The sequence below is a fragment of the Trachurus trachurus genome (genome assembly GCF_905171665.1).
Source record: "Trachurus trachurus genome assembly, chromosome: 21".
NCBI lineage: Eukaryota > Metazoa > Chordata > Actinopteri > Carangiformes > Carangidae > Trachurus > Trachurus trachurus.
In genome coordinates this window covers 27,874,816-27,901,433 of record NC_139899.1, presented here as the reverse complement: position 1 = coordinate 27,901,433, position 26,618 = coordinate 27,874,816, and the positions used below count along the sequence as shown (strand labels likewise).

At 41.1% G+C, this 26,618-nt stretch overlaps 3 protein-coding genes across 3 annotated transcripts; all 3 read left to right on the top strand.

The window, feature by feature from the left end:
* Positions 1-3,880: 3,880 nt before the first annotated feature.
* LOC311004471 (trace amine-associated receptor 13c-like) lies at positions 3,881-5,179 on the top strand (the record flags this gene model as incomplete). The annotated part of the gene is made up of 2 exons (XM_083996544.1): positions 3,881-4,057; positions 4,367-5,179. The coding sequence occupies 2 exons, from the start codon at positions 3,881-3,883 to the stop codon at positions 5,177-5,179; spliced, it is 990 nt and encodes a 329-aa protein (XP_083852670.1).
* A 5,071-nt stretch (positions 5,180-10,250) lies between these two features.
* LOC311004088 (trace amine-associated receptor 13c-like) lies at positions 10,251-11,513 on the top strand (the record flags this gene model as incomplete). The annotated part of the gene is made up of 2 exons (XM_083996037.1): positions 10,251-10,423; positions 10,697-11,513. 2 exons carry the CDS (start codon positions 10,251-10,253, stop codon positions 11,511-11,513), a joined length of 990 nt encoding a protein of 329 aa, XP_083852163.1.
* An 11,392-nt stretch (positions 11,514-22,905) lies between these two features.
* On the top strand, positions 22,906-24,169 carry LOC311004887 (trace amine-associated receptor 13c-like; the record flags this gene model as incomplete). The annotated part of the gene is made up of 2 exons (XM_083997077.1): positions 22,906-23,078; positions 23,353-24,169. The coding sequence occupies 2 exons, from the start codon at positions 22,906-22,908 to the stop codon at positions 24,167-24,169; spliced, it is 990 nt and encodes a 329-aa protein (XP_083853203.1).
* Between the last annotated feature and the right edge of the window lie 2,449 nt (positions 24,170-26,618).

Sequence of the window (26,618 nt, the reverse complement as noted above, 5' to 3'; positions counted from 1 at the left end):
TGATGGAGACCAATGTCGGTGTGGAGGCGGCTTAGGAGGATATGGTGGTCGACAGTGTCAAAAGCCGCTGAAAGGTCCAGAAGGATGAGCAGGGAGGGGGATCCAGAATCGGCAGAGATGAGAAGGTCGTTGGTAACTCTCAACAATGCTGTCTCAGTACTATGGGCAGTGCGGAAACCAGATTGGAATATTTCAAACAGTGAGTGGAGTTGTAGATGTTCCTGTAGCTGTGCGGCAACAGCTTTTTCAAGCACTTTAGACAGGAATGGAAGATGGGAAATGGGCCGGTAGTTTGAGAGACATTCTGGGTCGAGGTTGGGTTTCTTCAGGAGAGGCTTGATAACGGCAGTTTTGAGTGAGGGCGGGACATGGCCGGAGTTTAACGAGTGGTTTATTATTTGTGTGATAAGAGGGCTTATGACAGACAGGTTTGATTTGATGAGTGTTGTAGGGATGGGGTCCAGGGGGGAGGTGGAAGGCTTCATCTTTTTGATGAAACCCTCAACTTCGGTCTGTGTGACTGTAGCAAAGGTGCTGAAAAGTGCAGGTTGAGGGCAGGCAGATGGCAGAAATGGAGCTGGGGAGCCTGAGAGCTGGGACCGGATGGAATTTATCTTGTCTTTGAAAAATGCAAGAAACCTGTTGCAGTGTTCTACTGTGGGTTCTGTATGGGTTTGGTTTTTGGGATTAAGGAGATAGTTTATGGTGGAAAACAGCTGTTTTGAATTTCCTGGACTGTTATTGATGATGTTGGAGTAATAGATGGACCGGGCTTCTTTAAGGGCTGCTGCATAGGCCTTCTGGTGGTTTTTGTAGGCCAGCTTGTGTACCACTAGGCCAGATGATTTGACACGCCTCTCAATGGCACGGCCAGCAGCCTTCATCTTGCGCAGTTCTTTCGTGAACCAGGGGGCAGTGCGAAGAAAGACACAGTTCTTGTTTTGAGAGGGGCATGTATATCCAGGAGGCAGCGAAGAGAATGGTTGTAGTGATCGACCGATTTGTTGACTGATGGAAGGTTGACTGAGGCCAGCAGTTGGAGGTCAGAGTGCAAGATGGCAGGGTTGATGTTTTTTATGTTGCGAAAATGAATATCGCGTTTAGGCTGGGGGAGGAGAGATGGGCAGGAAATGTCCATGGAAATGATGCTGTGATCAGAGACGCCCAGGTCATATACTGACAGATCTTTGATGGAAGGAGAGTCTGTGATGACCAGGTCTAAAGTGCGCCCTCTGGTGTGTGTAGGTACATCAACGTGCTGTGTGAGGTTGAGACAGTCCAGTACATGAAGGAAATCAGCTGCCAGGGGGGAGGAGGGATTATCAATGTGAATGTTCATATCACCAAGTATGATGTTATTGGAGGATAGAGAGCAGAGCGAGGTGAGAAGGTCGTGAATCTCTGTGATGAAGGATGGGTGTGGTTTGGGCGGCCGGTAGATCAGTACAGCATTGATCTTGGAAGGGGGTTTTGATTTGAAGGCCAGATATTCAAACGAGGACACATCAGGTAGAGACAGAGGAGACAGCTTGAGTGTGTCGCGGTAAATTACTGCCAGGCCACCACCTCGGCCAGTGCAGCGAGCCCTCTGCAGGTAACTGTATCCAGGGGGACAGGCTTCATTTAATGATGAAAAAACCTCAGGTTGGTGCCAGGTCTCAGTGAGGCACATCAGGTCTATATCTTTATCAAGAATGTGATCATGAACCAGGCTTGATTTATTTGACAGGGACTGGGCATTAAAAAGTTCAGTTTTAATGTGGGATTGATCAGTAGACCTCTGGATGGGACAGAGCAGGCTGGGATCCACACCTCTCTTTCCATCACGCACAGCATGGCACAGTCTCGCGATGTTCCCGGCGATATTCCTTACCGCGGTGGCGGCACTCTGATGACGTATCCGCGATGCGACAGGAAGAGCGGCGAGCCAGGTGGATGAGATGGAGCCGGTGTCGGGAGGCTGGATGTAAATAAACTTTCTCCGTGAGCTTCCAGCTTTAAGCTGTGCCAGGGTGGCGGGTCCGTTTACCGGAGTAATGAGCGGCGCTGGCTCCGGGAAGATAGGACGGATCCATCGGCTGCATACGAACCGGGCAGGGGGAGAGGATCCTAGGCGCAGCTCAGCCGAGGAAAAGACTCTCAGGTGAGCTTTGAGACGGGCAATCACACCGGCACGTTTCCCACGTCTTCTAGAGCGCTTTCTCTGGGGGAGAGGGCATGACAGCCGACATCGGTGTTTGGAGCCGCAGGGTCCGTTGGAGCGGGACTTTTGGTCATGATCCCTCCGGGGAGAGACAGTAGGCAGTCGGCGCAGGTGATCGGGAATGTCCGCCAGCACCGGTGTTTCCTGATCGAAAAGTGGGCGATCAGATGGCAGCAGGGACTCTGACCAAGCCCTGAGGTCGAGGAGGGTTTGGCGGTCGTATGCCAGCAGAGCAGAAACATATCCGAAAGCAAAAAGCAGTAGGAGCAGGAAAACAGACATAACAGCGAAGGAGCGAGGCGGACGGCTTGCCAACACGGGCGCCATCTTCTGCTTTAAAAACTTCTCTCCCAGTAGCATCAGGCTGGGAGATCCACCATCGGGGGGCGGGGGGGCGCCACTAAACAACAATAACTGCCGTGTCACAGCCTCTCGCCGCGGAATGTGATGGTCTCACGGCGAGAGCAGGTCAGGAACACCGGTCCCACCAGTGGTCGCGGTCCTTCTGTGGTACAGGTCGGTGCCGGCGGCCTGCTTTGACCGAGGGATCATCACATTTTACCGCGGGAGGACCTTGGGGAGGACACGGTGTTGCTCCAGATGAAGACCGGGCGGGACTGTCGGCTGAGAGCTTCCTGTTTCGCAGGTGAGAGCAGAGCAGCTGCACTGCATCCACATGCAGAACTCCGTTTGCAAAAGCCGAGTTATGATAAAAACTTCCAGATCATGAGCTGTCATGAGTTTTTGATCATCATCTATTTCAGTTCTGCTCGTCGTAGAGTCCCCAAATTTACACATAAGGTGTGTTAAAGTGTCTAGTTTCATAATTAAAAAAAAAAAAAACGAGAAATCTCGTTTTTTGCACTCAACGCATGGGAACGAAAAACGAGATATTACGTGGTTGGCACTCAATGAGTTACCTAATATATGACTTCATATGGTCAACTTTTCCTTCTGCATACAGAGTGCTAGGTACATTGCCATTGCACATCTTGTATTGTCTAACTGCACTTCCTCTTTTATATGCCAGTGTATGAGACACTAGGTCATATATTTCTCAATTTAGTCTCGTTACTGTTATTATTATTGTTGATTATAACAATCATTACTTCTAAAGCAAGCAATTACTTATTTCATATAACAAACCTCTGTGTTCTTAGAATGATTACATTGATTTCAAGAGCACAGTTCATGCTGTTATAAGAGGCCAAGTCCTGGGATCTCAGTCCCACTTGACACTATCCATGTTGCATCTGTTTCCTGGTTGTACTGTTTTGCACAACACAACATGGAAAAAATCTGGTCACTCATCACTCTGTATGCCTTGATAAGTATCTCTCAGCTTGACTGTTTCAATGCTTTTGAGATTGTCTGAAATGTGGCACTCTATGAACTGCCATAGACTACTTAGGGGGGTGTTTATGTGTCTTTCTGGACAAATATGGTCAACAATATTTCTTGTGCATTTCTTTGGGATACTACAGGTGTATTCTATTGCACCTCTATTGCTATTCTTGCTGTTCCTCTACCTAATGGTGCAGAAGGTCCAAGGGAGCATTAGTCCATAGGGAGATAATGAGCAGAGAGGGATAGGAAAGGGAGAGACAGAGAGTCAGAGTCCGGCATTATATGACAGAGTTTTGTTGAGAGAGTTGTCAGAGCTGCAGCTCTCTGAGGATGGAGGCTGAGGATGGAGCAGAGTTATGCTTTCCACATCTCCTCAACACCTCCTGTAGGAAGCCTGCATCTCCTTGGCCTGAAGCTGTGATCCTTCACATTGCACTTTCCTCCATCTCTGTACTCACTGTAGCTCTCAACCTGCTGGTCATCATCTCAATCTCCCATTTCAGGCAGAAAAACTTCTCACCTGTACCTATGATGTTTGAACTTTGAAAACAGCTTCTGTAATCTTACCAGTAGAATTATCTATGAACTTGTTGAGCCTTGGCACGAACTGTATATGTTGCTGCTGGTATAAAATTGTTGTCAGTTTAGTTTAGTTTAGTTTAGTGGGTTTATTGTGTAGATTAAGTACAAAGAACAAAATTATATACGCATAATTTAAAAAGATCAGACCACATATTTAAACAGTTTAAATTGTTTTGTCACAGAGATATGAGGCCTTGTTTGATTACGGATATTTTTCTCTTCTTCTCCAGGCAGCTCCACACACCCACTAACATCCTCCTCCTCTCTCTGGCTGTCTCCGACTTTCTTGTCGGCCTGTTGTTGATGCCGGGAGAAATCCTACGAAAATCATCCTGCTGGTTTCTTGGTGATCTGATGTGTTCTCTGTATGACTTTGTTTGCTTCGTTGTTACCTCCACATCAGTAGGAGACATGGTGCTGATATCAGTCGACCGTTATGTAGCTATTTGTGACCCTCTGCATTACACCAGCAGAGTCACTGAGAGGAGAGTTAAACTCTGTGTTTGTCTGTGTTGGCTCTGCTCTGTTTTCTACAACACTCTTATCTTAAAGGACGACCTGACTCAACCAAACAGACACACTTCATGTTATGGAGAATGTGTGATTGTCGTTGACTTTACAGCAGGAACTGTTGACCTTGTTCTGACCTTTATTCTCCCTATCACCATCATCGTAGTTCTGTACATGAGAGTGTTTGTGGTGGCTGTGTCTCAGGCTCGTGCCATGCGCTCTCACATTACAGCTGTCACACTGCAGAGCTCAGTGACTGTAATCACAAAGAAATCTGAGCTGAAAGCAGCCAGGACTCTTGGTGTTCTTGTAGTTGTGTTTCTAATGTGTTTCTGTCCATACTATGGTGTCTCTCTTGCAGGAGACAACTTACCCAATAATTCATCTTCATTTTTCGTATTTTACCTGTTCTATTTTAACTCCTGTCTAAACCCTATAATCTATGCCTTGTTCTACCCTTGGTTTAGAAAAGTTATCAGACTGGTTGTGACTCTGCAGATTCTGCAGCCTGGCTCCTGTGAGGCCAACGTACTGTAGAGAGGCTGAGATGAATATGTAAAGTAATGAATATGTTCATGTTGTTCAGTGAGGGAATTATGAAATCCAGAAAGTGTAAATGTAAAGTATGTAAACAAAAACACCAGGATGCCTCTGTGTTTCTGTCATTGTTCATTCTTAGGGCCTGATTTACTAAGATCCCAAATAAAGAGTACTATATTGCATGCTTATGGTAAAATGTTACGTGTTTGGTTGGTGTACGTTTTGCTTGTGACCTACTGAGAGTAATTTCCTAAATGACAACAAATGCAAACAGCAGTTTTGAAATGAGGGTTTTGTAACCAGTTCCTCAATGGAGATTTTGAACGGAAAGCTGGATGATTGCAAATGCAAAATGAAATTTGACTCGATGGATTAATAGAAAGGGGCAAATGAACACATTGTTGAGATACAACAAAGAACAAATGTGGGAGATTATCTGTGACAAAGTAAATGTGGTTGGTAAAACAAGAATAAAACAGTTCAACTCTGCATTTGTCTATGATGAATATTTTCTGTTGTCACACTTAAGCCTTGAGGGAATGTAAGGGCCTGTCCCATTTCTCCACACTTGGCTGGTGCACTTGGTTACACACACACTGGTCATATTTATTTATAATATTTATATTATTTATATGGAGGAAAACATGAACTTCAGTAAAACTGATAAAAGTTTGGGTGCTGGTGTTGGGCCTGTTGCAGCCAACTGTAGCAGTGCAGGTCCTGCCCGTGAGAGAGAGAGCACAAACAGCACTGTCCATTATGAATGCTGAAAAAATTTGACAGGCCACATGACGCTGTGTGTGTGTGTGTGTGTGTGTGTGCGTGCGTGTGTGTGTGTGTGTGTGTGTGTGTGTGTGTGTGTGTGTGTGTGTGTGTGTGTGTGTGTGTGTGTGTGTGTGTCGGTGTCGGTGTCGTGAGAGAGACAGCAGGTAGAGGGGCTGACTGGCAGAGATGAGAGATAGTGAAAGCTGTTCTTTTTTTCTGTGAGAGACTGCTGCGGCGGACCCAAACGAAACTGTGGCGGCTGACAGTGGCGTCCCTAGGCTAAAACATTCGGGGCTAAAGCCCCGGATGTTTTTTAATTAGCCCCGAATATTAATTTTCAAAAAAAAAAAAAAAAAAAAAAAAATTTTTTTTTTTTTTTTTTTTTTTTTTTTTAAGATCACATCCTCAAACTACGGTTATCTTATGTTGATGCTTCGATAAAACAGTGTTTTTGGACAGGTTTGAGTAACAATTAATTATATTTTTAAAAAGCCACTACTTTGGCTTTGGCACACAAGTGGTTAACACCTCCAGGTCGCACTTGACGTCATTCACCCAAAACAGCGGCGCATTTAACTTGACAACAAATACCTGACAGCAGGCAGGTTTGACAACAGCAAGCTGCAGCTGTCTTTTGGTAGCTAGTAGCAGCTAAAGTGTATCAAGATGCCACAAAAAAGATTTCCATGTTTTCCCCCAAAGGTGGTCAGCAATCAAAAAGGTAATGGGAATAGAAATTATGTAAAAATGTATAATTTCGAAAAGAGTGTTGCAGCTGGAACTACAAGAGGGTAGTAGCTAACGTTAGCTAGCTAGCAGCTAGTTGATATTGCTCTGGTTGATATTACATGAGAAAAAAAGCAATCTGTAATTATTGGCATCTGTAAATGCAATTGTAGGGTGTGAGAATTGTGTACCTAGAAATAACTAAGTTTGGGCTTCTTCTAGAGGGGAAAGCTGCTGAAGTTAATGTGCTATAACATCGAACCATCTTGTTTATTTTCTTTTTCATGCATGATAGCAGCTAGTTAGCAGACAGGGATCCCGCACAGCCTGCCTCTTTTACTGTAGCTGCTAATGTGTTAAATGGAAACACAATGTGTTGTTACGTAGCTAGCTAATGTCAGTACATAGAACTAAATTCAAAATGGGTCATTCATTTGATGATCTGTGGATTGCATCGTTTTCACCTTTTTCACCAATGATGGAGAATGTCTCTATGCCTAAAAATTTCGGCGCGCGCTCTGCGCGCGCATGTATTGCATGTGTCACTCTTCCAGGCTGAGCCCCAGATGTGTCAAAATCCTAGAGACGCCCCTGGCGGCTGATTAATGGAAAACACTGGTGTAGCATCCCCGGCTAAATGATGGTCGGACTCTCAAACTGATGGTTCACAGTGTTTTATTCCTTGGACCGTATTCAATGTAAACACACCGTAAGAGCTATGAAAAGAAGAAAACAAAATACAGTTACCTTTACTCTTACTTGAAATTACCTTTAACTGCCTTTATCACAATCATGTAAGTTGACCTTTTATCTAATACACTTATTGTAGACTCACAGGTTTTACTCCATGAATTTAAATATATATTTTAACTGCTACGATTGATGTTACAGTCATGAGGGAAAATTCACATTTTAACTGAAAGACAACCTCCCATAGAGTGCAATATAAAACAATATTTAACATGACATAAGCATTTTTAACTGTTCGTTTTTAACCCAATAAACAGTTTTTAACCTTAGCAGACCTTATATAAAACAGACAAAATACGTCCTGTTGCATTACCAAAACAACCTACGAGTTAGCTTATAGCTTCATCTCACTTCAATACAGACCGACACGGCAGCTTGGCCGATGCTAATAGTAGCTACCGCTAACCACAATACGTTTTATGCATGAAAATATCCACGGCAACCAAACTCGAGCCGGACATAAATACAGCATTAAATGGTAACAACACAAACCTTGTGCCCCTTATTAGCCAGGTGCTAGGGCGTTTCATGTGGGTTAGACACACTTTGCTTGCTTTTAGCATTGAAGACACACTCTTAGCCTTGCAGACACACTTCTCCTACTGCCGGTAAAGTCCGAAGCACCGGATGTGTACGAGGTCACGGCGAGACGCTTTCAAAATAAAAGCCCTGAATATCTGTCTGCTTAATATATAAAAAATAAAAGCCTGGCTTTAAAGAATGTTACTAAGTAAACATAAAAACACATTTATAAAAATACTATGCTCATATTAAAGGTCATTTACAACTGGTATAGTTTGCCGTTTCCAATTCAGCCACAGTGTCACTGTCACAGCATCAGCTGCACTGCTGTGGAGAGTTGATGCGCGCTCCCGCACCAGCTTGGCTGATGGCTGCAGTAATCCTGACGGCTGCTACGGCCGTTGTATCGCTAATGAGTTCTATTCCTTGATCTTGCCTCAAGCTCCTTTAACATTGACTAAACTTTTTGATGTATTAATCCCGTACTGTCCCAAATTGTTTTTATTGAATGATACCTCTGCTTTGAATTTACCTAGTTACCATTACCCTGCTTTGTTTGCTAGCCTGACAGCTGCCAAAAAGATGCTAGCACTTCGCGGGCAACCTCCTCATTCTCTTTCTCGGACTCACTGGCTACTTTCTTTGTTAGATATCCTATACATGGAGCTGTCAGTAGCCAGAATGCACAACGCAAAGCAAGCCACTATTACCTCCTGGACTTCGTCAATAGAAAAAATTAAGAACCTTTTGTGCCCCCAAACTGATGTCTAGAGCCTTGTATGTTGTGTGTTTTTTCTGTTTTTTTTTTTTTGTCCAAGTATAGTCTGATGTTCTGAGCCTGTCCTTGTACTGATGTGTCCTTGCTGCCTGGGGTGGGGTGGGGTGGGAAGGGGGATGTCTTTTTTTTTCTCTTGTCTTGTGTTTGTTTTTGTATTTATTTATTTTTATTTATATAATTTCCTTGTTTGCCTTGTTGTTGTTGAGCCCTTTTCTGCTCTTGTCTTGTTTTTATGTTTTCTGATGGAAACCAATAAAAAGTTATATATATATATATATATATATATATATATATATATATATATATATATATATATATATATATATATATATATATATATATATATATAAAAAAAAGGAGAACAGAGAGGCTGAGCCTCTCGCCAGGAACTCAACTGAACAAATGAAGAGAAGCTGATGGAGATGACTGTGGAGAACTCAACAGTCATCTCCATCAGCTCAAGAACCACCAAAGAAACTTGAAAGTTTAGTTCAAAGTCTCACTGGACCTACCAGCAGCCTTGGATATAGTGAACCACAGCATCCTGATATCTGTACACTCTGATGTGGACATTGCAGGAAAAGCACTTTCTTGGTTTGAATCCTCTCTCACAGGGAAGTACAAACATCCTCGTCCCATCCACTTCCCTCTGGGGAACCCCAGGTGTCCATGCTGGGCCCCCTCCTCTTTCTCATACAAACCACTTTCCTGGGTCAAATTATCAATTTGCATGACTTTGTGTGTCAATGCCATACAGACCCAGATATATCTGTATTCCCTGCAGACCTCATCCTGTCGTACACGAACGGCAACTTCAGCTAGACTTATCTAAAATGTACTCATAACGGCCAATCAGTCTATCCATCGCCTCTCGCACTGTCAGTGTCGAATTAGTCTCTTTATCCCTTGCTCCAACAAAAGTCATACAAATTCTGATCTGCTGTCCTTCACTATCCATGTTGCATCTGTGTCCTGGTTGTACTGTTTTTCACTACACACCATGGGAAAATCTGGTCACTCATCACTTATGCCTCCAAACTCTTGAACCCGGCCATAAGTATCTTTCATGTTGACTGTTTCAATGCCTTTGAGATTGTCTGAAATGTGGCACTCTGAACTATAGACTACATAGGAGGGTGTTTATGTCTCTGTCTAGACAGAACAATATTTCTAATGCATTTCTTTGTGTGATAGTTGACGGTCCTGTTACTATGCCTTCAATTGATCATGTGCCCTGGCTACTTGGCCACAGGGATATCCCTTTGGTCAAATGGTCAACGCGCATGACCCTTACCTGGGAGACTGGGGTTCAAACCCCGCCCGGGCCCTCCTTCGTCCCGCCACTTTTGGAATACTACAGGTGTGCTGGTGCTATTCTTGCTGTTCCTAATGGTGACGAGGGTCCAAGGGACATTAGTCCATCAGGAGAGAATGAGCAGAGAGGGACAGGAAAGGGAGTGACAGTCAGAGTCCAGTATTATATGACAGAGGTTTGTTGAGAGTTGTCAGAGCTGCAGCTCTCTGAGGATGGAGGCTGAGGATGGAGCAGAGCTCTGCTTTCCACATCTCCTCAACACCTCCTGCAGGAAGCCTGCATCTCCTTCGCTTGAAGCTGTGATCCTTGACATTGCACTTTCCACCGTCTCTGTACTCACAGTAGCTCTCAACCTGCTCGTCATCATCTCAATCTCCCATTTCAGGTAGAAAAACTTCTCACCTGTACCTATGATGATTTAACTTTGAAAACAGCTTCTGTAATCTTACCAGGAGAATTATCTATGACCTTGTTGCGCGTCTTAATATTTATATTCTATGTTGCTGCTGGTTTTAAATTGTTTATAAATAGCTTACACTTTCTCTAACTGAAATGTTTCTTGTTGCAGATCAGACCACATATTGAAACAGCTTATATTGTTTTGTCACATAGATATGATGCCTTGTTTGGTGACAGATAATTTTCTCTTCTTCTCCAGGCAGCTCCACACACCCACTAACATCCTCCTCCTCTCTCTGGCTGTCTCAGACTTTCTTATCGGCCTCCTGCTGATTCCAGGAGAAATCGTACGAAAATCATCCTGCTGGTTTTTTGGTGATCTGATGTGTTCTCTGTGTGACTTTTTTTACTTCATTGTTACCTCCACATCAGTAGGAGACATGCTTCTGATATCAGTCGACCGTTATGTAGCTATTTGTGACCCTCTGCATTACACCAGCAGAGTCACTGAGAGGAGAGTTGAACTCTGTGTTTGTCTGTGTTGGTTCTGCTCTGTTTTCTACAATGGTCTCATTGTGAAGGACAACTTGACTCATCCAGACAGACACATTTCATGTTTTGGAGAATGTGTGATTGTCGTTGACTTTACAGCAGGAACTGTTGACCTTGTTGTGACCTTTATTCTCCCTATCACCATCATCGTAGTTCTGTACATGAGAGTGTTTGTGGTGGCTGTGTCTCAGGCTCGTGTCATGCGCTCTCACATTACAGCTGTCACACTGCAGAGCTCAGTGACTCTAACCACAAAGAAATCTGAGCTGAAAGCAGCCAGGACTCTTGGTGTTCTTGTAGTTGTGTTTCTAATGTGTTTCTGCCCATATTATGGTGTTACTCTAGCAGGAGATAACTTACTCAATAATCCATCTTCATCTTTTGTATTGTATCTCTTCTATTTTAACTCCTGTCTAAACCCTATAATCTATGCCTTGTTCTACCCCTGGTTTAGAAAAGTTATCAGACTGGTTGTGACTCTGCAAATTCTGCAGCCTGGCTCCTGTGAGGCCAACGTACTGTAGAGAGGCTGAGATAAGATAAATATGTTCATGTTGTTCAGTGAGAGAATCTTTAAACCCAGAAAGTGTAAATGTAAATATATAAACAAAAACACCAGGTTCCCTATGTGCTTCCGTCATTGTTCGTTCTTAGGGTCTGATTTACTAAGACCCCAAATAAAGAGTACTATATTGCATGCTTGTAGTAAAATGTTGCATATTTGGTTGGTGTACGTTTTGCATGTGACCTACTGAGGGTAATTGCCGAAATAACAACAACCATGTTGAGTTCCAGCAAAGGACAAATGTGGGAGATTATCTATGAGTATAAGTAAATGTGGGTTGGTAAAACAAGAATAAAACAGTTCGGTAACACTTTCTATGAAGACCACATCTATAGTGCATTATGAGCGCATTCATAGTGCATTATAATGCTCATCATAATCAATCATAATGCATTACAACTACACTCATAGACACACATAAAGCTTTATGATGCACTATATCAACAGTTATAAATCTAGCTTATACTGACTTATAAATCCAAGGGCCTTATGAGTGCTCTTGACTGGTTATAAACTACAGACTGGCTGCTGGGGCTTATAATACATTATAACTACTTATACCCCTCTATACACACACCTCAACAATCAACTGTTATAAGGACTCATAGGATGCCATAAGTATATATAAGTTATCAATGTATGCTTTAAGTAAAGTGAGGTTCATATTGATGCATCTATAATGCAGTATACCTAATCATGATGTTTCATTGTTGGCGTTAAGTAAAGTGTAACACATTTGCATGCATTTAAAAGAAGCTATGCTGCATCATAAGTCATTTTGTCAGATACCAAATATAGAGAATTACACTAAGATTAGGAATATAACTGTAAAGCTTGGTTTCAACCTGTAGGGGGCAATCCACGTGCATATTTTGACCACAAAATGTATATTTTTAAGATTTACAGATTTGGACCTGAATCAATCACCAACACTACTAACAGACATAATAGTTTACAGCTGAAAACATTGTTTTGGGGGTTTAGTTACTGTTTAAGGTATAAAAAACAAAAAGGGAGAAAAAGACATAGTACATTTTTCAAGCTTTATTTTACCAATGAAAACAGTTGTTAATTTCACTGTTAACTGTTCTACCATCTTAAACGTTAAATGCATAGGATTTAGATGCATCTACTTGTGAAACTATGCAGCCACTGATCTCTATTTGCATTCATGAGTGTTGAATTTCCTCCTATCGCGAATGAGCTGGCGGTGAGGAGGTGAAAAATACAGGTTTTAACTTCTTTCTTAATAAACTGTAAAGTGCAAACATGGGCATGGAAACTACTTCAAGCCACTGCTACAAATATACAAATGTAACATACTACATACTGTAGGTGTGAACTGCCAACCTAACCTTTAAAGGGATAGTTCAACATTTTGTCAAATTGGGCCATTGCCATAATCCCTATAGTCATAGCAGTAGGTTTGTTACCTTTAATTGTTGGTGCAAGCTATTTTTAGAACGGCAGAGCGGAGCAGCAGGCTGCTCAGAGCTACGCTACGGAGGCTCATGGGATTTCTTGGTTTCCCTCATCAAACACACAACCCAACAACTCCAAAACGCTGTCGTGGACAAGTTGTGAGCTGCACCATCACCACGCTATGAGATAATAACGGAATGTTACGAGATGGAGTTGTTTTAGAGGTAGATTCATGCAAAACCGCTGATGCGCGTTGCGTTAAGGGACAGTTTTTCAGCAAGCAGACTCTGTATTTACCCTGTATTTACCTCGAAAACGGCTCCGTTTCGTAACGTTCTATTATTATCTCATAGCGTGGTGAATGTGCAGGTCACAACTTGTCCACGAAAGCGTTTTGGAGTTTTGGGATTTTGTATTTGATGAGTTTGATGAGGGAAACCAAGAAATTCCTTTAGCCTCCGTAGCGTAGCTCTGAGCAGCCTGCTGCTTCGCTCCGCCCTTCTAAAAACAGCTTACACCGACAAATAAAGGTAACGAACCTACTGCTATGACTACAGCGATTATGGCAATGGGCCAATTTACCAAAATGTTGAACTGTCCTTTTAATATTCACATGTTTATACTTGGGTGGCGATTGTAAAGTGCAAACATGGGCATGGAAACTACTTCAAGCCACTGCTACAAATATACAAATATAACATACTACATACTGTAGGTGTGAACTGCCAACCTATTCTTTAATACAACAATTCACATTGTTTGGGTGGCAATTGGAAGCAGAGTGCCCTCTTCCTTCATTTTCAAAATCTTTTCTTTGACCTCTGGGGTCATGGCATTGCGGCACCTATCAATGAATGTTGACAGCTTTTCTCTCCGCTCATCCCAGGCCCCCACATTTCTAAATATCTCCGGTGCAGCAATGCTGAGTTCAGCAATAGGTGCTGTTCTGGACACGGTGTTTCTGTCAGCACCAATGGTCTCAAATGCTGCTTTCATCGAACCCCCTCGGTTGAAGGCATCCAGGGCCATCTTGTATCGTGCTACGATGCTCCTGGCGTTTCTGGCTGTAAATGGTACATTAAAACCAGATTGTGTTTAAAAAGCTTGCTGTCAAAATGTGCAAACTTGTTAAAACTGTAATGAGCAATTACCTCTTCCTCTTCTTCTCATCATCAGGTCATCAGTGGGTTTATCTTTGCGGGAAGAGGAGGAAGAGGGTGGAGATTTCATTCGGTAGCTCTTCATGGATGAATCTAGAATAGAAATCAAGGGAGGATCAAAACCTATCATGATAGTGTCAACTTTCAAAATATAAACAAATGCCATGGAATAAGCTGCTTAGATTGTTTTTGGCAGTACAGGCTCAGGTAATTAAAAAAAAAGTCATCATGATGACATGCATCTGAATGTGTCAATTAAATGAAACAGGTTTGAGGTGAGAGTGATAAACATGGCCTCTTCCAACCAACCAAAACTTGTTGATAAAGCAGATGCACTTAGGGAAATATGACATTATTGCCTGCAGAACTGACAGTGAAGGCAAAGCCCTTCTGTCAAGCTTCAGTGGACAGCAGATCACTGCATAACAAGTAAAAACTAAAACGGAGAGTGTGACCTACCGCAAATTATTCATTAATATATCAGTATAATTCTTAATACCGATACATCGCCTAGCCCTACCAGACAATGAGAAAAAATGTGGGATTTGATTCATCTGTATGTGCCTTTGTTACCTTCAGATGAATCAGAAAGAACAGAACTGGAGTCTTCATCTTCCTTGTCAGAAGCAATGCTCATTAATTGCTTGGCTTTCTTCCCATGCTTGCGTTTGACACCTGCAAATAACAAAACAAATTCTGTGGCTAGTGATCTAATTGTGAGAAAGGAATAAATATGAAAACACATTTTGTCTGTGTACTGGAGAAAACCTGAGAGTGAAAAAAATATACTTGTACTGTATGAATGTGAATGGATAATTACTCACCTGACTTGGAGGGCATGATTGTGGAATTATCCTTCTTGGAGAGTAGCTCATGGATGAGCTCATCCTTTTTCTTAATGGGGCGTTCAGACCAAAAGCGTCAAAAGGGTCAAAAGACGCTCTTGACGCTTTTCCGCGACGCTGGTGGTCTGAACACCCTGGCGTTTTGACGCGCGTCAAAGAAGTTGACGGCGGTTGTGGTTGGTCATCCATTTAAAGGGGCCGCGACATCTACACTCTGATTGGTTGCCGCTGCTCCGCATCATCGCTCATTAGCATAAAGTTCAGGAGATTTCAACTTTCTCCTGACGCTCTCGCCGCCAAAACGCGACGCCAACGCCTTTGACGCTCTTCAACGCTCCTCGACGCTGGTTCTCATTGAAAATGAATGACTTCCGGCCACCGCGACGCTCTCGACGCTTTCGGTCTGAACGCACAGTCAGTTCTCCTTGCAGGTAAGTCTTATCATCTTTGAGGAGGGAGATGGTTTCGTTGCGAAATTCCCCCTTCTCTTTCTCCGCCTCCAGGAGTTCTTTGAGTTTTTGCACCTCCATAACTTCATTTGGTGAGACTGTTGAAAAAATTACAAATGAAGTAACCCTTACATAAGAATTTCTCTTACAATAATAACAGGAATAAATAATAATAATAATAGGAGGTAGGCTATGCATAATTGCAACACATAAATTAAGAATCCCTGATTGTGTATCTATGTGTGCCAACACAAAGGTCTCAAAGATTCTAAGATGTAACTAATTGTGTGCTGCAATCGGGTCATTGTGTCACTGTACACTCTTTGTAATTGCTGTGCATGTAGAATCTGTGTATCACCTGCCTGCCCTCTCAGTTTTGCTTTTTTTTTGTTTTGTCTTAAATCAAGTGTAATACAATATGACTATTGCTTATGTGATGTTGATGCTGAAACAATGTATTGAACAGCCACGGCATCAGCCATAGACATGGACCATACTGAGAACCTACTTTATTGGTCCCAAACTGGGAAATTCTCTTGTCACAGCAGCAAGACACAGTGTACAATATAAAACACTATACAGTATTGTAAAAACCTTGAGCCACACATTATTAAAAACAATGCTGTTGTTAATATTTGGTAGTCAATGACCCACATCTCGACAATTAGTTACAATACCAGAAAAAAAGGATATTACCAGACCTTGTATGCTGTTCTGGGGAGATGACTCAGCCTTGGGAGTGGCTTTCACCTTGCGACGACTCATGGTTGAAGCGGGCTAGATTAATAAAAAGCAAGGCACATGTTATGAGTTTAAAGAAAATGCTATTATTGTTACAATAATTTCTGCATTATGATATCTATTACAGATGCATTAGCCTACCTGTTAATTATTAACTTGCATACTAATAATTTACATACTGTACATGCAGCAGTCAACAGTCAAAAACATGAGGGATGCACTTAATATAGAAACAATATAAAAGATGCCAATAAAAATAGTTGGCTATTTATGCCAGTTTTCTTTTGCTGGGACATGTCCACTTTTTACAACCGTGGGGCGGCGGGTGGGGGGAGGGGGTCAGCATAGTCCTATTTTTTTGGAAATCGAATTATGGTCATCCTAGTTAACATCTACCCAATAATACAATTTTGAGCTTTTCAGCTATTTTGAAAAATAACAACAGCTATAAAATGAAATATCCTACAACAAGCTCATCACAGGAGAAAATATGTGCAGTGTCAGTTAGCAGGTTCCTTGCTAGCAAGCAAACTCAACGTTAGCTCGGTCTGTTGTATGTTCGCAGTCTGTATGTGCAGGTGATTTTATTTTTCGTTTATCTTGAGTCACATATTTAATTTGTCTTGCTACTGTTTTTTTTTTTCATCTCTTACCAATACAACCAGTCAATGCACCTTTTTCAAGTTGAACACGTGCAGGAAATTAACTCAAATGTGACCGGAGGTCAGACTTCACCAAAGACTAACCATGAGAAAGGGGGAAAAAAAGGAAGTTACCTGTCTTGGCTCCTTCCTAAAAGCAAACTGATTTTTTGAACTAACAGTAGAAAGTAAAGTTTGTGGCAAACAAAAAAGTATGACACTTACACGTTTTTCAGCTCACAAACGCACACAGGTCAGGTCTGCGGTCTCGGGTCTGCAGCCACACGACGCCAGAAGTGAAGAAGAAGAGAGAGCTGTTCCTGATTGGGCGCAATGCGCATGCGCGAGGAGAACCTCCTCCCGCAACTTTCAAACTGAGCGCCATTTGGGGAAACGAAAAGCGAGGGTGGTCTCAACTAGAGCAATCAACATGGATAAATTAAAGCAAGGATTAACCGATTTATTGCGTGCAAGAGATACTGTTGCCAATCGAAGAAAGATTGTTCTTTGGATGCAGAGGAAGGGACTCTTGAAGCGCCAAATGATGTGTAAATCATGTGATACTCCGATGACTGCTGTGCAGGTTTCAAGACAGGACGGCTTCCACTGGTAAGAAAAGCTAGCTAGCCACTTTCAACAAGACTAACGTTAGTGGAAATGTTTTGCTCGTGTTTGTAAAATATATTGTCTTGTTTTTGAAAAAAAAAATGCTATATCATATTATTTACGCCTTGCAGTCTGACCCGTTTACGTCAGCCTCCACTGAGAGTGCTGACTTTTGCTTTTTCCAAGCCCTCACCTGACTGCCATCAATATTAAAATGCCTCACAGCGTGTTCCCTGATATCACTGCAGCTCAAAGCCTCAACTTTAAAATTTACTGTGAATTTGCTCATTTTGTCTGTCTGAGAGAGTGCGTATACACGTGGATGAAGGGACGTGTGTGTTTATCGCTCGTTTATTTATTTAGACCTGTTATTAAAAGAGGCCAGCTGCTAATTTGGGCCGTCTTTAAAGTAAATACAATATTTTTTTCTCTTTTGTATTTAAAAAAAAAAATTCTATTTAAAATTATACATTTTTAGGCTGCTGTCTGTGTTTGTAATGGATACATGATCAAGTACATGACCAAGTTGTTTTTACAGGATTTGCAGGCGACACAGAGGAAGAAGTGTTTCAGTTCGCCAAGGATCCATGTTTTACAAGTCCCGCAGATCCCTCCAGAACCACCTGGAATTCATTTACAGGTGGGTTTGTTTTGTCTGTTGCTGATGGAACTCAGTTGAAATCAGACCAATGAGTAAATAAAGCTATCTTGTCTGCACAGTGTTAAGATATCACTTAAAGGTGAAGAGTACATGCAGGTGTTTTATTCTGAAAGTGACAGGGCATAAAAGTGGTAACTTGAAGACCGAGTAAACTGATATCCAACCAGGACACCACCACTACTATGCTTCAATATGCAGTTTGCTATGGACTGAATCAATGGGTAAAAAAAAACAGTATGTCAGCTCTGTAAGAGGGAGGAGACAAAGACAATGTGTTACCATGGTAACTGACCCAGAGTTTACAACAATGCATTTATGTTAATACTGTGCAGCACTTTAGTCAACCTTGTTGTTTCAAAATGTGCTCTATTGATAAAGTTGGTGGTATTGAAAACCCAGAGTTTCTCTCCTCTCATTTCTACTTTCTGGAATAGGCCTCTGGCTTTTAGAATTAAAAAAAAACAATCAGAGTTTTTATATTCAGTTTTTATCCATTGGGCTAGTGATCTGTTCTTGTTTTCATGTCTTTGTAGATTTTCCCAGGGACTGCGCATGAGACAAGTTGACCTTATCGAGGACGGTGTTGCAGCAAGTAGCAGAACCTTAACAAAGATGGCTTCGTCTCTGAGAAAAGTATGTCACACCACATTTTCCTTTAGTAAAATTAGAAATACCATTGGTAAACTGGCTTATAAGCCACATCAAGATAATTAGAGATCCTTCATTGCTAAAAAAATATGGTTGGCTATACATTATTCTTTATGGCTATACATTATTCTCCTATGTCAGAAACCAGACTTTCCAGTTAGTATTTAGCAGTTAGTAATGTTGTGCTTTGTGTTTTCCTATATGCAGGTCTGCAGACGTGCTATTCACAAGTTGCGCAGTCAAGGTAAAATGAAAGTTGGCGGCCGACATAGCTTTGTTATGCTGGATGAAAGTAAATTCTCACACAAAAGGAAGGTAAGATACATTTGCTCAATATGTGGAACTTTATTTGATAGAACCAGTTTTCAAATGACAAAGTAAATCATCCCATTTGAAATTGATAGTTGATTGTACTTGTGCTGTTTTTGTTGGTTATGGCTGTTAGACTGAAATGAGTAAACAAATAATAGACCTTATGATTTATTCCTTGACCAGCAAAATTAATAATCCATCTGTGTACTATGAAGTTAGACTCAAGCCTTTTGAACACCCATGTAAATTGAATTTCAAAGTGCTTGTATTAATTTGATGTACTATATCCCTAACAATGTTTGACAGTACAACCGTGGGAGGATGGGACCAGCATGGAGACGGAATAAAAAATGGGTCTTTGGCATCTTGGAAGTATCACATACCACCAGGAGACCCATTCTCAAGATCGTGAGGAGGCGTTCCACGGACCAGCTTCTGCCTATCATAAAGCACCATGTTAAGAGAGGATCAAGCATTGTGACTGATGAGTGGAGAGCTTACAAGAGAGCACTGTCAGAGGAAGGATACGATCATCATACTGTCTGCCACAAGAGACACTTTGTAGATCCTGTTTCCAGAGGTCACACACAGAATTTAGAGAGAGCCTGGCAAACCTTTAAATGTGATGTTTGGCGTCATAGAGGAAATAGGAGTACAGGGCTTTTAAAAGAACATTTACGAGTTATTGAGTGGGAGTATTGGCTTGGACGATGTCACAGATATGGCATCCTTGGCCGGCTCATTCATGATCTAAGGAAATTCAACATTCATGAATGTAAATAGAGACCTCTACAGTGGCATAGTTTCATGTGGGGGCCTGGAATGAGCAGAAAAAAAAGCTGTCAACATTCATTGATAGGTGCCGCAGTGCCATGACCCCAGAGGTCAAAGAAAAGATTTTGAAAATGAAGGAAGAGGGCACTCTGCTTGCAATCGCCACCCAGTTATAAACATGTGAATTGTTGTAATAGGTTGGCAGTTCACACCTACAGTATGTAGTATGTTACATTTGTATATTTGTAGCAGTGGCTTGAAGTAGTTTCCATGCCCATGTTTGCACTTTACAGTTTATTAAGAAAGAAGTTAAAACCTGTATTTTTCACCTCCTCACCGCCAGCTCATTCGCGATAGGAGGAAATTCAACACTCATGAATGCAAATAGAGATCAGTGGCTGCATAGTTTCACAAGTAGATGCATCTAAATCCTATGCATTTAACGTTTAAGATGGTAGAACAGTTAACAGTGAAATTAACAACTGTTTTCATTGGTAAAATAAAGCTTGAAAAATGTACTATGTCTTTTTCTCCCTTTTTGTGTTTTATACTTTAAACAGTAACTAAACCCCCAAAACAATGTTTTCAGCTGTAAACTATTATGTCTGTTAGTAGTGTTGGTGATTGATTCAGGTCCAAATCTGTATCTTAAAAATATACATTTTGTGGTCAAAATATGCACGTGGATTGCCCCCTACAGGTTGAAACCAAGCTTTACAGTTATATTCCTAATCTTAGTGTAATTCTCTATATTTGGTATCTGACAAAATGACTTATGATGCAGCATAGCTTCTTTTAAATGCATGCAAATGTGTTACACTTTACTTAACGCCAACAATGAAACATCATGATTAGGTATACTGCATTATAGATGCATCAATATGAACCTCACTTTACTTAAAGCATACATTGATAACTTATATATACTTATGGCATCCTATGAGTCCTTATAACAGTTGATTGTTGAGGTGTGTGTATAGAGGGGTATAAGTAGTTATAATGTATTATAAGCCCCAGCAGCCAGTCTGTAGTTTATAACCAGTCAAGAGCACTCATAAGGCCCTTGGATTTATAAGTCAGTATAAGCTAGATTTATAACTGTTGATATAGTGCATCATAAAGCTTTATGTGTGTCTATGAGTGTAGTTGTAATGCATTATGATTGATTATGATGAGCATTATAATGCACTATGAATGCGCTCATAATGCACTATAGATGTGGTCTTCATAGAAAGTGTTACCAACAGTTCAACTCTGCATTTGTCTATGATGGATATTTGCTGTTGTCACACTTAAACATTTAGAGAATGCAAGGGTCTGTCCCATTTCTCCACACTTGGCTGGTGCGCTTGGTTACGCACACACTTTGGTGACGTTTATCATGTCGAACGTACATTTGCCTATAGTGTGCAAGCACATAGTAAGTGGCCAAGCATGCAGAGATATTTAAAAGCAATCAGGACCGACACACTTAACATGTGCAGCCTTTCGTCGCAACACCTTTATAATAATGTTTTTAGTTTGCAAAATCTATTGAATGTTAGAGTGAGGATTTGTTAAATCATAGCATGATGTGTCTGAAGGTCGGCATTTTCTTGTCAATAGAGCTTAACTGCTCTGCATGTTCTAGCTGGCATGAGCCTAGTCAAAATCATTTTTCATGTTAGAAATGACATCATAACTGAAGTAACAGTGCACAGCAACTGTTTTGAATAAACAGCTGTATCTCATCTACTCCCAAAGTGTTTCTATGCACAAGATTCTAATTGTAAATGTGGAAGCCCAACTGCACAAGTGAAAACAAATCAAAACACAGGACTAAACAGAGCTTAATGAAAAATATTTACATGACAAGTCATAATCAATAGTGAAAAAGCCATGATTATGTGATAAAAGGTCAAAATTATGAGATAGAACAAATGTGGGAGATTATCTATGAGTCTTGAGGTTGGTAAAACAAGAATAAAACAGTTAAACTCTGCATTTGTCTATGATGGATATTTTCTGTTGTCACACGGCCTGTCCCATTTCTCCACACTTGGTTACGCACACACTGGTGACATTTATCATGTCGAACGTACATTTGCCTAAGTGTGCAAGCACATAGTAAGTGGCCAAGCAGGCAGGGATATTTAAAAGCAATCGGAACATAACATGTGCAGCCTTGCATCGAAGTGTCATTGCACACACTGGAGCACAAATCCTACTCCTTTTCTTCAAACGAGAAAATTTAATGTTTTTAGTTTGCAAAATCTATTGAATGTTAGAGTGAGGATTTGTTTAATCATATGATGTGTTTGAAGGTCGGCATCTTCTTGTCAATACAGCTTAACTGCTTTGCATGTACTAGCTGGCATGAAAATAAGCCACCCAGGTTTGTAATTCAGAATGTGACATGTCCAAGCTTTGAACATCCATCAGTCCATCGGGCATCTCTGCTCACATATTTTCAGAGTCAAAATCATTTTTTACGGAACAAACGACATCATAACTTAAGTAATAGCGCACAACAGTCTGTTGCTGTATCTCATCTACCCCCAAAGTGTTTCTATGCGCAAGATTCAAATTGTAAATGTGGAAGCCCAACTCTGCAAGTGAAAACAAAACAAAACAAAACAAAACAAAACAAAACAAAACAAAACAAAACAAAACAAAACAAAACAAAACAAAACAAAACAAAACAAAACAAATCACAGGACATAACAGAGCTAAATGAAAAATGTTTACATAACTCATAATCAGTAGTAAAAAAAAGCCATGATTATGTGATAAAAGGTCAAAATTATGAGACGTAAACGCCTAGAAACTTAGTCTCAATGAAGACAATAGAATTGAAATTCAAGATTATGAGGAAAAAATGATATAAAATATCAGATAGACAGTCAAATTTATTTTATTGAAATTTATTCAGTGGAATTTTACAAATGTGTCTTGTGGCTGTTCTTTTACCTAATGATGCCAAGGGTCCGGGGGACATTAGTCCATCAGGAGAGAATGAGCAGAGAGGGACAGGAAAGGGAGTGACAGTCAGAGTCCAGCATTATATGACCAGGTTTTGTTGAGAGAGTTGTCAGAGCTGCAGCTCTCTGAGGATGGAGGCTGAGGATGGAGCAGAGTTCTGCTTTCCACATCTCCTCAACACCTCCTGTAGGAAGCCTGCATCTCCTTCGCTTGAAGCTGTGATCCTTCACATTGCACTTTCCACCGTCTCTGTACTCACTGTAGCTCTCAACCTGCTCGTCATCATCTCAATCTCCCATTTCAGGCAGAAAAACCTCTCACCTATACCTATTAATGTTTGAACTTTGAATACAGCTTCTGTAATCTTACAAGGAGAATTATCTATGACCTTGTTGCGCGTCATAAGATTTATATTCTATGTTGCTGTTGGTTTTAAATTGTTTATAAATAGCTGCACTTTCTCTAACTGAAGTTATTCTTGTGGCAGATCAGACCACATATTTAAACAGCTTAAATTGTTTTGTCACATAGATATGAGGTCTTGTTTGATTACGGATATTTTTCTCTTCTTCATCCAGGCAGCTCCACACACCCACTAACATCCTCCTCCTCTCTCTGGCTGTCTCAGACTTTCTCGTCGGCCTCCTGCTGATACCGGTTCAAATCTTTTTAAACACAGCCTGCTGGTTTCTTGGTGATCTGATGTGTTCTCTGTATATCTATGTGTCTTTCATCATCACCTCCACATCAGTAGGAGACATGGTGCTGATATCAGTCGACCGTTATGTAGCTATTTGTGACCCTCTGCATTACACCAGCAGAGTCACTGAGAGGAGAGTTAAACTCTGTGTTTGTCTGTGTTGGTTCTGCTCTGTTTTCTACAACACTCTTATCTTAAAGGACGACCTGACTCAACCAAACAGACACTCTTCATGTTATGGAGAATGTGTGATTGTCGTTGATTTTACAGCAGGAACTGTTGACCTTGTTCTGACCTTTATTCTCCCTATCACCATCATTGTAGTTCTGTACATGAGAGTGTTTGTGGTGGCTGTGTCTCAGGCTCGTGTCATGCGCTCTTACATCACAGCTGTCACACTGCAGAGCTCAGTGACTCTAACCACAAAGAAATCTGAGCTGAAAGCAGCCAGGACTCTTGGTGTTCTTGTAGTTGTGTTTCTAATGTGTTTCTGCCCATATTATGGTGTCTTTCTTGTTGGAGACAATTTACTCAATAATTCATCTTCATCTTTTGTATTGTATCTCTTCTATTTTAACTCCTGTCTAAACCCTATAATCTATGCCTTGTTCTACCCCTGGTTTAGAAAAGTTGTCAGACTGGTTGTGACTCTGCAGATTCTGCAGCCTGGCTCCCGTGAGGCCAACGTACTGTAGAGAGTCTGTGGATAGATTGAGATGACACCTGCTCTGTGGAAAAAGTAATGAATATGTTCATGTAGTTCAGCGAGGGGATTATTAAACCCAGAAAGTGTAAATGTAAAATATATAAATAAAAACACCAAGTTCCCGACTTGTTTCTGTCATTGTTCATTCTTAGGGCCTGAATTACTAAGATCCCAAATAAAGAGAACTATATTGCATGCTTGTGGTAAAATGTGTGATTGGTGTACATTTTGTATGCGACCTACTGAGAGTAATTGCCTAAATTACAACAACCTTGTTGAGTTACAGCAAAGAACAAATGTGGAAGATTATCTGTGAGAAAGTAAATGTTGTTGGTAAAACAAGAATCAAACAGTTGTCACACTTAAGCCTTGAGAGAATGTAAGGGCCTGTCCCATTTCTCCACACTTGGCTGGTGCGCTTGGTCACGGACACACTTTGGCTTTCCCTGCCCAGGCCCCTCGGCTCTGGAATGCCCTGCCTGGGGATCTCATGCAGGCAGACTCAGTGTCCTCTTTTAAATAACTTCTTAAAACTCACTTTTATTATCTGGCCTTCTTAAACTGATTCTCTTTTACTCTTTTTACGATTACTAAAACTCTTTTAGTTTTTATTTTGTATTCCTGTATTTTACTGTTATGTATTTTAATCTGCACAAATGGTAAATGGACTTGCACTTATATAGCGTTTTTCTAGTCTCTTGGACCACTCAAAGCGCTTTACAATGTAATGGTCACATTCACCCTTTCACACACATTCATACAGCACTAGTGCAGGAAACTAAGCATTCACACACATTCAAGTGTGGGTTCAGTGTCTTGCCCAAGGACATTTCGACATGTTGACAGGAGGAGCCTGGAATCGAACCACCGACCTTCCGGTTAGTGAACGACCCGCTCTACCTCCTGAGCCACAGCCGCTGCACTCAATCCAATCTAATCATTTTATTGTTAAGCACTTTGAGAGTTGCTCTACAAATAAAATTATTATTATTATTTGATGACATTTATCACGTTGAATGTACAATTGCCTGTAGTGTGCAAGCACATAGTAAGTGGCCAAGCGTGCAGGGATATTTAATAGCAATTTGACATGTGCAGCCGTGCAGCTGAGTGCCATTGCACACACTGGAGCACAAATCTGACACCTTTTCTTCAAATGAGAAAATATAATGTTCAAAATGTAAAGTATAAACAAAAACACAAGGTCATATATGTGCTTCCGTCATTGTTCATTCTTAGGGCCTGGTTTACTAAGATCCCAAATAAAGAGTACTATATTGCATGCTTGTAGTAAAATTTTGCATATTTGGTTGGTGTACGTTTTGCATGTGACCTACTGAGAGTAATTGCCGAAATAACAACAACCATGTTGAGTCACAGCAGAGAACAATAGTGGGAGATTATCTATGAGTATAAGTTTTGAATAAACAGTCTGCTGCCCCCCCCCCAAAAGTTTCACCCAGGTGCGAGTCTGATGCAGCCGCGGCGCTCCTGCTTAAAAATAAATGTCCTTGCTCTGTGCTTTGGTTGGGTTTAGGCAATGTAGAAAGGAGTTGGTTAAGTTTAGTAAAAAGATCAGGTAGAGGCCAAGAAAGTCTCTGCTAATATGCAACTCCTCCAGGAGTTGAACCCTGATCTCCCGCGCCAGAGGCGGAGGCTATCCAGTAATGGTGGACTTTTTTCAAGTTCGGAATGGCACCCCTTTTCCATAAATAATTAAGGGCCGGCATTCCAACACATTAAAGTAAACGTTCAGAATGGCACCCTGGAACCGTCTGCTGCTGTATCTCATCTACTCCCAAAGTGTTTCTATGCACAAGATTCTAATTGTAAATGTGGAAGCCCAACTGTGCAAGTGAAAACAAATCACACAGGACTAAACAGAACTTAATGAAAAATATTTACATGACAAGTCATAATCAATAGTGAAAAAGCCATGATTATGTGATAAAAGGTCAAAATTATGAGAACTAAAAGTCTAGAAATGTATCCTGAATAAAGACAACAAAATTGAAATTCAAGATTATGAGAAAAAAATATATAATATGTCAGATAGACAGAAATCAGTCAGTCAAATTTATTTTACTTAAGTTTATTCAGTGGCATTTTACAAATGTGGCTTGTTAAACCAACACTAAGTAACTTTTCAACCTTCATATAATATTCATATATTCATATAATATTCCACTGAATGCGGAATGGCTGCGGAGCCGATACATTTCTATTCTAGTCAATGTGTGCTTCCACCGGCTGCGGCTCCGGCATCCGGTATCCCTCTGTAACACATGAGCTTCTATTGTTGCCGGACGCCGGAGCACGGCGCATAAATTTGTGCGGGACAGGAAATCGTGTACAAAATACAAAACAAAACACCCGGTTAATTTTCAAAATAAAATACACCGTGTTTACGGTGGATCATATTTCCTGCACTACACCTT